The sequence below is a fragment of the Anopheles cruzii genome, chromosome 2, assembly GCF_943734635.1.
Source record: "Anopheles cruzii chromosome 2, idAnoCruzAS_RS32_06, whole genome shotgun sequence".
NCBI classification, from domain to species: Eukaryota; Metazoa; Arthropoda; class Insecta; order Diptera; family Culicidae; genus Anopheles; species Anopheles cruzii.
Window position 1 is genome coordinate 24,189,702 of NC_069144.1, and position 16,065 is coordinate 24,205,766.

The following is a 16,065-nucleotide window of genomic DNA, read 5'->3' on the forward strand; positions in this document are numbered from 1 at the left end:
AAATTCAGTATAAGCATAAAAAAAAAACCTAACCTCCATTCATACGGTCCAGTCCATTCATCAGAAGTAATTATAGCTGCCAAATTACTTGCTTCAAATCGAACCTTGAAATAATAAAAAAGAGGAATATTGAATCCAATCATTTTACTTATTGACTCACCTGGTACACGCGTGCGCCGCGGAAAAAAACCCCGACTACCGTACTGTGCCCTACAGTTTTCTGCTGAAATTTGGAACTCATTTAACGATCGATCGAATTCTATTTTCGGAGCCGTCAATTTCGTTTACTGCATATTGCGGGATAAAAAAGAGCGCCACCGGTAATGCCTATGTTTAGCCTCTGCCGCGGATCCGATGCGAATTAAGCGTGGCACAGCTTGCCCCGTCAGATTAAGTTGCCGGAACCGGTTCCGGAATCCTTCCTCGAGTAGATAGGGTATTTACGATGGGATCTGGCTGGTGGGACCGATTTTGAAAAAGGGTTTTCCAATGATGCAAAATATGCTGCCAGCATGCCTGATCAAGGCATCGGCTACTAGACCCGTCATTTCTCGTAGCGATGCGTGAAATTGCCCAAAATTTATATCTAATCTGTACGCAAATCGCAGCAGACCTGCTTTCTCCTGCTGGCCGTGCCCCGGACAGTCCCATTCGAAATGTCGCGTATCTCATCTCGATCCAGCGTGGAGGAAAATCAATCATCCAGCTCATTACCGGCGATTCCAGTCGAGGGCGAAGCGCTGGTGCAATCGCTTACCGAAACCGAATCGCATCTTCCGGCTCCAATCGACATCAACGTGGCTCGGGCGCTGCACATCTCGCTTCCCCCGCTCCACTTGCTCCATTACGACCTGGTGCCGTCTCGGCTCAGGCTGGCCAACGCGGCCGGCCAGACGGTGATTCTGAGCGCACGGTGGGAAAGCTCCGCTGGTCCGCCGACCCTGGCCGGAGGTCCCCTGTCGGGACGGTATGTCTTTTCGCAGCTGCACTTCCACTGGGGCGCCACGGCCCTCGACGGAAGCGAACACACCGTCGACGGTGCCCGGTTGCCGCTCGAACTACACGTTGTGCACTATAATGAGCGGTTCGACAGCCAAGACGCCGCCCGGCTCGTCCCTGGCGGGATCCTGTGTGTGGTGTACTTCTTTAAGCTCAGCTCGACCCCGAATCGGTTCCTCGCACCGCTCCTCAAGGCACTGACAACCGTGTTGCTACCCGATTCGCACACGGCCCTCAAGCCATTTCCGTTGTGTGACTTGCTCCACACGTTCACCGATGAGTACTTTGTGTACTGGGGTAGCACCAGCGCAGGGGGCACGGTGCGAACGCCCATTCTGTGGATGCTCTACCGAAGGCAGGAATCGATCGAGTTTCGACAGTTAAAGAAGTTCAACCGGCTGCTAGACAATCGATTGAGGCGACTTGAGGACCAGCTACAGAACCGGGTTCCATCGGCAATCTCGCCGGGCCACAACCGGCACCTGTTCCACGCGAACCCACGCACTCCGATGGCGGTCTCAACGTTGACCCACCGGAAAAGTACGCCCAGGCTACACCCGGCGCACTGAGTTTGGCCCCGAAATTATCCCATGCACTAAATACCGGAAAATAAAGAAAGCAAAACCCACGTTGGACTTCACCGATAATAGGGCGTTATAAATAAGTAATTCTTTCGAATCTATTTCATGTCCTTTGCAGTAAATTCCCAATCGATATTACATAGATACATGATATATATCATATTACATGATACCATCCTTTATCAAAAAAAATCGCAGCTAACCTCAAAAACCTGTATGAATGGGTCACAATCGATTAATTTGCTTGACATCATCCATCAACTGCAGTGCACTATCCTCTAATGGCCACTTCGAATTCGATTGGTGTGCATTTCCTTTCCATCCATTGGTTCGATATCGGGCAAGCATTCTTCAAACCACGGTGCCATCGGTCATTTTTAAATGCCCCGTCGGTCGGATGCCTGTTGATAAGACTCCGTAAGTGTCTTTCCAGTCCAATACAGTTCTACACACGGCTCTGCATTAACCTAAACCGGCAGGCTTAAGGGCGAATTAACATTTTAACTTTCTTCGGACGACCTTTTCGGGGTTAACCTTGGCGAGGATTATTTCTAGGGCCTGTTGAGCTGCAAACTCCCCAATCACGAATCCTCGTGGGAATACAAGGACTCTGGCAGCGGCTGTATCGTTTCTGGACATGCACTGATGGCATACTATAAGTACGGCGATCGATTGCCCTGACGAGCCATGACTTTTCCAACGTGGAGGACGACTGTAAAACTATCGGCCTAATCCTTACCAGGCCGTTCATGCCACAGTTCGATCAGAATGCCGGGCAGAATGTTTTCCCGCAGAAAACCGGGGGGGAGATCGGACCAAGTGGAGATGCTAAAAGGTAAAATAAATTCGAATCCCGACATCGAACGTCGGGTCGTGTCGAAAAATAAAAGCGAACGGGTAAGCCAACCGATGCACCGGTCTTGTCATACAGGTCGCTCAACCCCGTCGCCGGGCGATTAGTGGCCGTTTCCAGGGTGGACCAAAACCAGAAACCAGATCATGCCCCGAGCAGAGGCCGGCAACGGTGAAGGGCCAACTGGCAACCATCGGCGAAGTTCAAGGTAATGGATTAAGATATCGTTACACACCTTTCGGAGGCTGCACCCGATGCCCGGGGCATGCAGCGGCGGCCACGGTTGAATGGCATATGTTTGGACATGGCCCGACATGAATGCCCGGAAGAGACGGATTACGGAGCCGGAGCTTTGCATGCGAAACTTCCCAAACCACAGCGTAAAGTATCCGCCCTCAGCCCTGTCTCAGGCCAGCGCTCGTCATCGCAATCCGTCGAGCTCGGGCTCCTCCACAGAAGCTGGCCACTCCGGAATGCTTAATCGAGCGATTGGAGCTGAATGGACCAAACGCGAAATCCACAAAACTCTTTCGGTTTCAACGCATCACACTCGACATCTCGACGCCGAGTCATCGCAGCCACTGGGCGTCGGAATCTTCACCAAGATTTACGGGAGGCCCATACGCGGCCATTCAAACTAAATCGATCATCCGAACGTTTGAAACTTTTAATAAGGGACATCGCAAGGTAAGACCGTGCCTTTTGAACGAAAGAAGGAGCAGCACGAAAGAAGGGCCCCTGGCCTGAAAACTAATCGTTCCGACTCCGCATCGTGCTCGTCATAATTTTAAAAGGCTCTCACTGCCACCTTATCGCTGCTGCACTCGTTTCGTTCCGCTTCATTAGCACAAGGCGACGTTATATTAGCATAAATCAATCGATTTTTCAGGGACCCCACTCGTGTTCAGGTGTGGTTGCACTGGCGATTCCATCCACTGGCGATAAACCATCCAGAAGCCCAGGTACGAGTAGAGCGCTTTAAGAGCAGGCCTTTTATGCCGTGATTGATTTAGTTATTTTTTATCGTAGAAGAATCGTATTTGTGATTTGATGCTTTGTTTTTCAATAAAACTGTTCAGTCTGTGACAATAATCGCTCAAATCAACTAATTGGCCGAGTTCTCTTCTTCTCAAAGTAGCACATAAAGTTTGGAGAATTTTTACTGTTTTTACTGTTTTTGGCACGATTTTGTTTTCGATCCAAAACTTAACTTGTTTTCTCGAAGCATGTTTTGTTGTTTAAATAGGTTGAAGTGTCGCCTGGTAAGTCGTAAGGCTCTAAACAGATCAAGCTATAATCCTCTAAACGCTGGTAAGCTGTAAGCCTCTAAACAGACTGCACAAAACGCCGATGGAGCTCAGAATTCAAGAAAGAGCGTCATGACGGTACCGCTGCTTGATTGACTTCTTATTACCCCACCCAATATAATCCCAGAAAATGACGAATCCTGATCATGTTCGAGCACCAGAGCCAAGTGTTTATTTTTAAAGAAAACCTATCAATTGAAGCCACCGTTCGACCCGTGCCTACCTGTCTTTAGTAATTGACCGAGATAAAAATAAAGTGAACCGTAACTGCTCTCCGACTGGGAAGAGTTTTATCTTTAGCGATTGTCGTCCAGAAAAAATGAGAAATTAGCCAACCAACATGGCATCTCTTTTGGCGGAGTTTCTACGGAAACCAACAATGTGCCGGCGCCGTTTTTTTGGGTGTTTTAGTCCATTGTTTCTCTTCTCGTTGGGGTTTTATCAATATCTGCACCCACAAAGGCAACAGCGCTGGGCCCTTTGGTTCAGCGGCGTATCACCACACCGAGATAAGTCATGTAAACGATGTTTCTGTCCTTGATAGACAATTGGGCTTTTTTTTTGTTTCCCGGAAAGTGTTTTCGTCTAAGGCGGTGGAACACATTTTCCACCTTTTTTGTTGCGGGCATTAAACTTTTCCGTGCACCGGTCGTTGTTGCTTAGCAATGGAAGAAGAATGAACCGGCCACACATCGCGATGCCGAGACCCATCTCGAAATCATTTCTCGGGCTGCGAAGCTAGATCTTCCCGGAAAGTAAAATCTTGCACGGAAAGTAAAGAATCCAGCCTGTTTGACATTGGAAGGTTGTTACCGAGAAGAACACTGCAAGTGTTTTTGTCCGGGGGGTTTTGTTTGTGTTGTGGATTGACGAGTTATAAATTGCTGCAAAATAACTTGTTCATTACCCAGGAAGTCGAGGAATTAAATACCAGCATCATTTCGGTGTTCGTTTTTTTCAGCGTGATGTTTGGTTTGAAGAAGTCACGAAACGAATTTGTTTGCGGTGATGAAGCGACGCTACATTTAGAATTTATATTACTAAGCCGCACAGGATAATTTCTAGAAATCTCGCAGTAGAGTATCTGTCTGAAAACTTGTGATATGCTTGCTGTAGCGAAACACGAACTTAACTGCATCAGGACCCAGTCTATCCTGTGAAACGGAAACTATTCATTTACCAAGAAGATGATACGCTTCTATGAAGTAATTGCTTCTGAGAAGTATTCACCGAAGTAATTGCTCGTCCTGTGGCCCATTATATCGCAGCCCCAGCATCAATAGTACTTCGGCTCTAACGGCTTGCCGGTAAACGATAGCCAACGACGTAGACTTCCTCATCAGATTACTATCGTGCCGTACGCACGCAAGCACTCGAGATGCGTGCTTCTAATTATTAATATTAAATTTCACTGCGAGTACACAATAAAAGTAGATCCTCAAAAGGCTAACCACCGCCTCCGTGGAACGACTTCCTTTCACCATATCCCAGCACTTGAAACTGCAGTAAAGGACCGTAAGGTTCCCTCGTGTTCCTTCGTTCGGTGAGATGATGAAAGATAGCACAGTAGCCTGAAGGCTGTGCTACGCGCCCGGGGAACAAGAACAAACAAGTCAATTAGTGCACACCGCGATAATTGTGCCACCATAAAGCATCACCCCCTCCGGGGGCACAACGGCCACTCCTCACCCGTAACTCTAACCGTTAATTAATAATTTGAAGCAAAATGTTATCAATTCCATCATGTCAACGGCGATTATCGGCGGTGTGGCGTCGATTGGGCCATTAAAAATTAAACGGGCATAAAAAATAATGTACCACCCTTTATGGGATGCTCTCGGCACCCTTCACAGCCGGGCGATGGGCGCCTTGGCGAACGATCAAGTTGCCGGACGGGTTTTTCTTGATGGACGACCTTCGGCGAGTATCCTAGGGTGAAGAGCAATGCAGCGCATGCAGCCCAGCGTATAGCTAGTTGATCCATAACCACAAGAAAGAGAGAGAGAGAAAGAAAGAGAGATGAAAAAACGGTATCCTAAACCAAATAACCATAGGGTAACGAAGCGTAAGGGCTTCCCTGCCGATGGAGTCAGACGACGACTCGATCTTAGCGATCATCATCGTTCCCTGAGAACGATGAATTAATTTACGCTCCGCGCTTGTGGCCTACGCGCGCCTTTATCAGTCGGTACGATCTCACCATCATCCTGCCGGAGCTCTGGTGCGTGAGGTCTCCTTGGGCGTAGTCCCTCCGGTAATCCTACTTATTAATTCATCCACATCCTGCCGCCGGGTGCGGAGTGGAGCCACATAATTGATGTGACTGTGTGTGCACGCACCGATTGAGCCATTGAAGTAATTATGATCGCTCCTCGACTCGACTGATCCATCGCCAGAGAGGTGCGTCTACGGGCAACAAGTCCGAGCCCCACTGTTCTTCAGGCTAATCGATCAGATCTGTTCCGTCCGTTCTCAGCTTCTCAGGGGGTACGTGCCGATGAGCCGCTCCGAGTCACCGGAGCGAACGCCTCAGATCTCACCAGCGAGAGTCGGCAAGGACTTGGGCGTAAGATAAGCAAAAACAAAACCGTGCCCTGTTGATGGTCAGAAGCTGCAGAGGTAGCAACTAGCTTATGGGGTAATAAGCATATAACGAGATGATTGTTTGACTGACGATGAATATGTTATTGCATTTTAATGATACATCAACCGAACCCCCGCCACAGCGGACTGATCGCCAGGCCTGATTTCTGAGTTCGTATCTTCGTCCGTTGGCGAAGACGGCGGCTTCGGAACCCGCTGATTCGACACACTACATTTGCGCGTCGCGGCTTGCAACATAATGTCAAGGAATCAGCGCGGGCAATAGACTCTGATGAGAGATGAATGGCGCTTGGGTAGGGAAATATATTGACGGAGCGAAAGGTGACGCTCTCAGCGGAACTATCCGGCTTTTAGCATCGCATCAATCATGGCAATATTGTTATTTGCCACAATACTTACGATCGGCTTTACGGACTGCGACCTTCGCACCGGGAATGGAGGATGTGTGTAATATCTTGTGTGTGGAACACCGGCGATCAGCGGGGATGCCAGCGCCGTTCTAACGGGACGAACGCGGGTTAGGCACAGGGTTCTCGACCTGGTTCGAAGGAAAACTACAAAATCTTACACTTTCTTCTTCGACAAACATTGTAGGCCCTTTTCTTTGGCCGATAATCCATTGATATGGTGATTGATATGGTTCACGGCTGCGCAGTGGCGGCGCATTTGATGTGGAAAGTCGTAGACCTCGCAGACGATCCCGTAGCGTTCTACAACTTCTAAAACACGAAAATCGGTTTTTTTTTCAAAGAAATCAAATGTTTATTATATTGATATAAAAATTCTAATTGACTCAAAGTATCTGGCCATTGTGGTTGTTTTTCGATCAATGTATGGTGCAAATTGATCATTTGTTGTTGGTAGCCATCTGTATTAACGGTTTATATTTTTGCTAGTTTTTACATCACTCCTTTCTAGTTCCACCAGACACACACACCGTATTCTCATTTTCCCTAATCGATCTAGTTTTACAGTCGAGGTTAATGGTTGTCCCGGACTAAACCATGATTTTTTATTTTTGGGATTCCCAATCCATCCCCAATCTTGATCTGATGGAGAAAAGACCTGTCGTGCAGAATTTCACATGTGGTTTTTCAGTTTTCCTGCTGTCTTTCGTTCAGTTCATTTTCCGATCTTCTGGCCCAGGGTCTTTAAAGAGCCATCTGTTTACACAATACGGTTATCAAGATTTTCACTTTCTAGACCCGCGTGCAGAAAGCGCGGTCACCGATTTGAATGAAATATTTCACGCAAGAAGCTCGCGCCGCAGAGAAACTTCAGAAACTCAGTGGTGCCAGAAATTTAAAAAGTTTTTTATTCTTTCTGGAGAGTAGGCTTTTTGGTTTGGTTCAGCTGCGATCCAATAATGCCGAAACGTTTAATAATAAAGCAATTTGAGCGTGATTTTTCCACAAGGATTTCCTCTACGGGTTGCCAAATCTTAGTACGATGCACAACAAAAACGGTTGGTTTTTTAAACTGAAATTCGAACGTATTTACATTTGACATTTGAGCTGTCAGTCGCTGTCAGTCGCCATGCTGTCAGTCGCTGTCAGCTGTCGGTCGCCTCGCAGAACCGCAAGTGAAGAAAGAACCCGCAATCCGCAATCGATCGTCTTCTGCCGTACGCCTCGCATCATTTCCGCGCTGAGAAGTAGCATAAAGTAACAACCTTCGAACGGTCACAACACCCGCGGGAGACCAGCAAATATTAATGCTACGGACTAGCAAGCAGCGACGGTTCGTTCATCGTGCACGCAAAAAACTTTCCGCCCCACTCCGCGGCTGCCGCTCCGGTGGTCGGCCGTAGGCGAAACCTCGCTAGCCTTCCACCCCACCCCCCACCGTGCGATTGGTCTCGTGATACCAAAAATAAATAGTGTCCAAGTGTGTGTGTGTGTGTGATTTCATGTTTTTGGTCATCGATTGACCGCCCCGGTGATTTATCGGGTTCGCTGCCGCTTCGTCGTTCCAGTGTCCATTCCATTCTGGCGAGAACAACAACACTCTTTAGCCGTTCCACCATTGGCGCGCGCGGTTTGTAACACGAGCGTTTCGCGGCTATTCTTACTCAATCAGCAGCGTGTTCAGCTTCGCCACGCAAGAACCATTCAAAGGTGGATAGAATTTCGCCCCAAGTGCAGCCCCGGTTAGCCGAGTGAAAAGCGGTACCGGAGCCTGTGTCAGACAAAGAGAGAGAGAGAGAGTGTGCCGCGTGCGAAAAGATAACTGTCCGCGCTGCGTAAGCGATTACGTGGAGAACCTTCTGGCTCTGGAGAGAGAGAGAGAGAGCAAAAGAAACGAAAAACAAAACAACCAAACATAACATAACTCTGCACTCCAGACCCCCCCTCAATACATCATCGCTGGTTGCCGGAAAAATTGCGACGCGAGAATTCACCTTCGAAAAGAACCGTGCGGGTGTGAGAGAGGGTCCGTAGCGGCACGCAGTGGTGTGAAAGAGAGCGACCGAAAACACTCCAGCCCCAAAATGATTACCAGTAAAACGAACTGATATACGGCTGCGCGCAGCTCGTTAGTCGTCGTGGTGAAGAAGAAGCAGAAGTAGAAGGGTGGCCAGGGTCGTTCCAGCAGCAGCAGCAGTAGAAGGGGAGACGCGAGAGGGCGCCGATTTCGTAGATCGTGTTTTGTTTTGGCCGTTCGTGCCTCGCGCGTGTGTTTGTGTGCGTTGTGTTTTGTTTTTGTTTCCTCGTTTCCCTTTCGATCTTCAGTTTCGGCCGCGCGCCGATCGTATAGGGAACGTTCTTCCGGAGTCGACGCAGAGAGAAAAACAAGGAACAAGGAACAAATCTTCCCATCCCGGCCCTAAACGGAGCAGTCACCTGGTCTTTCTTGCCTGCGTATCCGATTGATGGCTAGTTCTATGAACAGCAGGAATCGCATTCGTCGTCGACTGGCTGCGATATCGTTTCTGTCCAACATCTCGCTGGACGGTACCCATCGGGACACGAAGCTAGGGCAGCTGTACGGTGCTGGAGCGGCAGGTGTATTGCTGGCTGGGGGACGGGCAACGGCAACCAGTGCGGCCCTACTGCTGAACAACAATGATCCGGCCGATGGTGGCGCTGGCAACAACGGTGACTCGCTGTACGAGGATGGGACCGAGGACGGTTCCGACGGGCCCGGGATACGGTCCGCATCGGCGCTGGCGGGCGATGCGTCCCGCTACGGCGAATCCGCATCCGCACACGATACGGCCAGCCTGAGTGGGGCCGAGAGCGCTGGCACGGTCGCCAATGTCCAGCACGGGCGGGCCCGGGCCAGAACCGGAACGTTTAGCAAAAGCCCCGAGCGCAATGCCGGCCGGCGGATCGATAGCGAGGGCAACATGTTGCCGGCCGGCGGAGCCAATGGTCTCTCGACCAGGAGCACTCCAATGAAGGACCGGTAAGTGCTCCGGAACGATGCGGTAATGCGGCTAGTTATGTAACGATCAAGAATCTAGCGCTCCGTGCCTTCCTTTTTGATTCTTTCGATTTCTGTCTAATCACTTTATTGCATAACGGACAGGGCTTAAATGTTTTATATTTATTGACGGATTTGTAGTTAAATCACTCTGTCTACATTTGGAATTTGTTTCGAACGGCCAAATCGAAGCTCGATTGCAATACTGATTCTTCTTCAAATCTCCAACCGTAAGCCATTTCTGAATCACCAAGGCGCGTTGTGGCGCTCATCATGCAATCGACACGCACACAGACGTACGCAAAATGGAACACTTAGAAAATATCAAAACATTCGTCGCGTCACGGGCCACGCTTGCTTTGTTCTGTTCCACAAATTCGCGTGCATCCTGCGTGCAAACGTTTCTTTATGCTCCTTTCTGCCTTTCTTCGTTCCGTGCTCTTGGACAGGTTCTCTTGGAAGTGTAATTGGCCATGCGCTCGTGTTGTCAACATGTTGAGTTAGCGTCGTGCAGGGATTATGCCCTTTTTGTCCTTGAAAATCTTGACCCGAAACCTTCCAGCACGGTGTTGAAAGATTCACCCCCTATGATGCCTGACAATTCAATCGGTGAAAGACTTTCGACAAATACCCCGCGGCATCTACGTGACCCGCGGCACGCGTCGGTTTTCTTTCGCCCTACACACACTAATGGCTCCCATTTCTCGGCCCTCTTCTCTCCCTTCAGCGAGAACTGGAATCCAAACGATGGGCGATTGAACCACACGGCGGATAAGCGCCTACGAGCGAATTCCGCTACGCAGCGACCATCCGGAGCGAAACGGTCGCTGCTGATGAATACCAGCGCCGGACCGGTGCTCGGTGGCAGCGGCGGCGGTGGCGGTAGCACCAGTGGTAGCACTGCCGGTGGCACCAACGACGATCGTCGTCCCGGCGATGCCACTTCCGGTGGTGGTGGGCCCGGGTGGCATACGAACAGCAGCACCGAAAGCCTGATCCAGGGCCGGGCGACCAAGAGCGTCATCATTAAAGATTCGGGCGTGGTGCAGCGCGAGGTGCGCTTCTACACGATGGACCGGAACAGGGTACCCCCGCACCACAACCTGCAGGACGATCGGATCGTCCTGATGTCGAAGAAGGCGCCCTGCCACATCTTCTCCGTGTTGCCGTACTGCAAAGGCAAAGCGTCGACCCGGGCCGATCTGCGTCGGGAACGCCGCCGCCACCCGTCCGGGGCGCGCCCGCTGTCGTCGATCAATGACGCTCCGTTCGACGCGTTCCGGCTGCTCGGTATCGAGCGGGGCGGTGAAGCCGGCCAGGAAGTTTCGTACGGTTATCTGCTGATTCCGTCGCGAAGCTATCACCGCGAGAAAAAGCACACCACCGAGAAGGGCCTGAAGAGTGCGTTCGAGATACCGAACTTTGCGTCGCTGGAAAACCATGCCGCCGCCCGGTACTACGACACGCTGAACCGCAACAGCACCGCCAGCCCGTCGCAGAGCGTCGCCGTCGGTGGCGGCACAGGAGCCAACGCAGGCACGGCCAATGCTGGTGGACTGTTGCTCGATGGATCGAAGGAATACGACGATGGCTACACTTCCCTGTCGGGTGTAAGTTGGCGGATCTGCAATTTGTGATGGAGTTCCTTGTGCATTATGGTGGTGTTTTGTTTTTTTCTCCCCCAGATGCAGTACTCGGCCAACATTCTGGACGATCCGGAGTTGATCGCCGGCAAGCATCGGACACTGCTGACGTTCACGTCCTACGTGACGTCGGTCATCGACTACGTTCGGCCGTCCGAGCTGAAGAAAGAGCTGAACGATCAGTTCCGCGAGAAATTTCCACAGATCCAGCTGACGCTAAGCAAGCTGAGAAGGTAAGCCAACGGGGCCCACTGTTGTTGTTTGTACACCGGTCGCTGTGCTCGTTTTTCTAATCAAAAACAAAACAAACCCCAAGTCTGCCACTGGACGGTGGGCGGACTGTTGAGCGATAAGAAGAAACTCCTCTCCTACACGTTGGTCCCTCAATCGAACAAGTGACACAAATGGGCTCCCTGTCACACCATGTTGTTCACCAAGTGTTTATGTTGTTCCTCACAGGCAGGGCACCATTGTGTTTCGCTCATTAAGGGGGCAGTGCACAAGGTCCCAAGATGGGCGGCGGCCCCTCGGTCAGTAAACAAATCCCGTGGGATCTCGCTGGAAACGCGCCGACGCAGCACATGCCAGCAGAAATTTGTTTCCCGCGCGCTATCACAGTTTATTTACTGATGAAACGTGATTCCAGGCCGCGGGTCGCCCGTTTCACTTCCGCCACCACTCAAACGGTCGTTAGGATGTCACGCGCAAACATACTTCTGGCACTTTGTTTGGCAACGGAGCGCAAATATCTTATCGCAATCATCGCGGCCGACGCTTATGACTGATTTTAATTCGTTCAGTGTTGCATTTTTGAGAAGTACTTTCTTTGTTTTTCTCTGAAGAATACTCGCCATCCCGGGCACAGAGCCTCCAGCCGCGTGTCGGCTTTGGAGTCTCCTATCTTTGCTTACGGGGCAAGAATGTGATGATTTAATGCCATTATATTGCTTCCTTAAGCACCCCGGTTACGGGCGCATCATCCGAAGGCGTTGATAACACGGTTGCTTATCGCGGTCGAAGGCTTTCTGCTTACGTGTCCTTCGACTACCGCCCGTCTGGTGGGGTTCTCTGTGTGAGGTTGTTTTGTTGCTTGCGCGCTCATTTCGCGCCAAGACGGTGAGTCGGGGCGTAAATTATCCGTTAATCGCGCGCATCGTCTAGATATGGGGCCGCCCCGAGGTACGAGACAGACGTATAACAAGAATCTTCACGAACTCCACTGCTCGTAATCTGTGTTTGGATTGTTGTGGTTTTCGTAGTCACATGATGCTTAAGGCGCTGGCACGATTTATAGTACTGTCTTCCATAATATTATTAATTCCATTTTTTTCTTGTTCTGGTAATAAAAGACCAGGTTTGCGACCTGCAAGGCAGACGCTGTTCAATGCCATATCAAAGTCCGCGACTGCCGTTCGGTTAAAAGTGGAACAAAATTTCTGAGAAGAGATTAAGGAAGCTTCTCTCTGGTTCAACGAACCCCCCCGCAAGTTCCGTGATAAGAACCGGATCACTTGTGATTTGCTCCGTTTTTTCGCCTGAATGCTGTGCGGCCTTGATTCGATCGTCTTTTTTTTGTTCCGAGCATTTTTCAATGACAGCCAACGTCTAGAGAATCGTTTCGCTAGATAACGGGTTTGTGGTTGTGTCTGCCTGAAGGTCGTCTTCTAAATATGCTCACAAATGATAATGGCCACTGGCTCCTTGGCTCCGATCCCGGTCGATCTTTTCTTTCAACTGTGTCCCACTTTTTGCTGGATTGTGTTAAATTATGTAACTGGAACTTACTTCCGTTTTCATCGCTTGTCTGTTACAGCATCAAGAGGGAGATGAAGCGCATCAACAAACTGGACAGCCGCATCGACTTTCTGACCATTTCGCAGGCGTACGTATACTTCGAGAAGCTGATCCTGTCGAAGCTGGTCAACAAGGAGAACAGGAAGCTGTGCGCCGGTGCCTGCTTGCTGCTGAGCGCCAAACTGAACGACATCAAGGGCGAAGCGCTCAAAAGTTTGATTGAGGTACAGTTCTGATTCGGAACTAGTTTGTTGTTCTGTTTGTTCTGTTTGTTAATTTGTGCTTTTGTTTGGTCAACAGAAAACCGAAAACATATTCCGCTTGAACCGCAAAGAGCTGATTGCGTCCGAGTTTGCAGTGCTGGTTGCGCTCGAGTTTAGTCTGCACGTGTCGACCAGCGAAATTCATCCGCACTATCAACGTTTGATGTACGAATCGTGAGGCACGCGAAGGTGGCACTGGCGTTTGCAACAGGGGCGCCATGCAGCACCATGATACTCCCGCAGGCCCAGCACTGGCGCAAGTCGCCCATTACCCGTCACCACACCCCACCCGACACCGGCTGGCATCCTTCTATCACTCACTTCCTCTCTCAGCGTGTGTCCAAAGCAAAAGTATTGGTTGGTGCAGTAAGGAAAATTAATAATGTAATTAAATCACAACGTAAACAGATTACCCTCAGAGAGCGCTTCTATAAAAAGTCGTACGCTGTGTGCGTGCATTTAGTAAGATTCTTTGACTGCAGATGGTAGAGACCGAGAATCGAGCGAAAGGCAAAAAGGTGGTGTGACGCGATAAGAAAGCGTGCTGCCGTAAGCTAAAAATGTACTGAGCCCAAGACTGTGTTATCATGAAGGCGACGAGGGGTGTCTTTGCGTAAGGTTGAGATTTTGTATTAGGTATCGCCAGAGAGGGGAGATCATCGAGAGAAACAGGAAGAGATACAACGAAAGATGATCGTCGCATCACGATCGAAGCTAAAAATAAGTGAGAAGACGTGAGAAGAAATTCAGAACATCCATCATCACCACGATAGCGCCACAAATCATCATATCTTTACAATGGACCCTTTAAACTTCCTTCCGTAGGGAATCTTCTTCTAGAATGCCTCAAGATTGGACTAAGGTATGCTACTGCTAGTAAGGAAAACACATCACCGTTTCGATCATCATGAAATCAAACCGAGAGCAGCACGTACTTATACGAAAATCTGTTCAAAACGATGTACTTTATCCCGAGACGGGGCGGACGAAGACGAAGTCATCTTATGTATGCGTGATTTCTTTATCTTGTTTGTTTGTTTAACAATGTCATTTTTGCGGGTGAACGGTCGTTTTGAACGAAAAAGTGTTTAGTAGCGTCTATAGAATGTCGACAAACTGAGGCCAAACAACGGGAAACCTAGGTTTATGAAACCAGCTACCAGCTTCTCTGCGCCAGCTCAAGTACTTCATCGATTCGTTATTGTTTTTTGGTGTTCTTTTTTACGTTTTACAAAGCTTGAGTTTTGCTTTTATAACTTCACAATTTGTCTGCTATTAGTTTGCGCCAGTCCGAAGTTGGAAAATGTAGCATTCAAACCGCCAGCCAGTAGAGCAGCGTGTACGGCTAAGAACTTAGAATCGGGGTAGCGCCCATAGGCAAGCCCCAACACTTTACTAAAACTTATTGGAAAAATATAAATATATACACTTCATGAACTGTTTAGCAATGGCGTGGTCGATTTATTGCTTTTTCCCCTTCTTCCCCGGTCCCATCACGGTGGCCAGATCTTTGAACGAAACCGTGGCCGAACCGCGCTCGGCCGGTTGCGGTTGACTAGCGTGCGGTTTCCAGCCGACGAAGTAAATGATCTGAAACGTTGCCGATACACCGTCGGATCGCTCCTTTCCGCGTGCGTACATGTCCTGATAGATGGCAGCGGTCGCCATCAGTGTATCGCGGCCAACGTTGAGCGGCCGATTGAAGGCGGCATTGTTTTCCGCCATTCCCTGCAGATCGAACATTAGCTCAAACACCGACGGATACCCGACGACCAGTTCGTCCGTGTCGATTGTAAGCAGCGTGAAGCCGCCGCGATTCAGCAGCATACCGACGTCACGGATCTGCGTGAACGGTGAGACGTGCGGTGAAAGCCCACCGCGTCGTTCCTGCTCAGCCAGCTGTAGGGCCGATCGGAGCTCGTACAGAGTGTCACCACCGAACATGGCCCCGATAAACACTCCATCGGGTTTGAGGGCACGATTCACCGCCGCGAAGCAGGCCGGCAAATCGTTCACCCAGTGCATGCTCATGCTGGATACGACCAGATCGAGCGAATTGTCCTCGAACTGAAACCGCTCCTCGTCCATTTCTTTTATGCTAAAATCGAGCCCCGGTGTTCCTTTGATTTGTGATAGCATGGTGGGGCTTAGATCCACCGCCGTTAACCTCTGGACCGTTTCCGCCAGCACGTGGTTCGTGACGTACCCGCGACCTGCACCGAGATCGACGGCATTGCTAAATTGTCGCTTAATGTCGAATATTCGATCCGCTAACCGGAAGCCAACCTCCTCCTTTATGTAATCGTACAGCTCCACATCGCCGCTAAAAGAAGACTTTGTCAGTCGACGCGGTTAAAACGGAATCTACCGGCGGCTACCTTTTCGCAGCCCGTTCACGCTGTGATCGTTTCGCTTTGCGATCGAATATATTTACAACCGGTGTGCAGTAGTGCCTTCGGAAAACGGCCAAACTACCGCCGATGACGGAATTTCTCAGCATAGTACACATATTTTACACAGCACCGAATGTTACAGAGTTTTAAATAAGTTATCTCACTTTACACCACAATATTTTGTCATCTTTCCTTGCATAAC

At 49.8% G+C, this 16,065-nt stretch overlaps 2 protein-coding genes and 1 pseudogene across 3 annotated transcripts; 2 read left to right on the top strand and 1 right to left on the bottom strand.

Moving 5' to 3' along the window:
- Positions 1-656: 656 nt before the first annotated feature.
- Positions 657-1,612, top strand: LOC128278723 (carbonic anhydrase-like; annotated as a pseudogene).
- A 6,389-nt stretch (positions 1,613-8,001) lies between these two features.
- On the top strand, positions 8,002-14,908 carry LOC128269406 (CDK5 and ABL1 enzyme substrate 1). Of its 2 annotated transcripts, none has more exons than XM_053006862.1 (5): positions 8,002-9,752; positions 10,498-11,380; positions 11,456-11,646; positions 13,227-13,431; positions 13,508-14,908. In XM_053006862.1, the coding sequence occupies exons 1-5, from the start codon at positions 9,217-9,219 to the stop codon at positions 13,646-13,648; spliced, it is 1,956 nt and encodes a 651-aa protein (XP_052862822.1). In that variant the 5' UTR covers positions 8,002-9,216; the 3' UTR covers positions 13,649-14,908. The 2 variants fall into 2 exon arrangements, with proteins under 2 accessions (XP_052862822.1, XP_052862823.1); XM_053006863.1 differs by having other exon boundaries at positions 11,462-11,646.
- LOC128269407 (arginine-hydroxylase NDUFAF5, mitochondrial) lies at positions 14,761-16,059 on the bottom strand. Its single transcript, XM_053006864.1, has 2 exons — positions 15,849-16,059; positions 14,761-15,793 (listed from the first exon to the last, which is right to left on the bottom strand). The coding sequence occupies exons 1-2, from the start codon at positions 15,977-15,979 to the stop codon at positions 14,932-14,934; spliced, it is 993 nt and encodes a 330-aa protein (XP_052862824.1). The 5' UTR covers positions 15,980-16,059; the 3' UTR covers positions 14,761-14,931.
- Between the last annotated feature and the right edge of the window lie 6 nt (positions 16,060-16,065).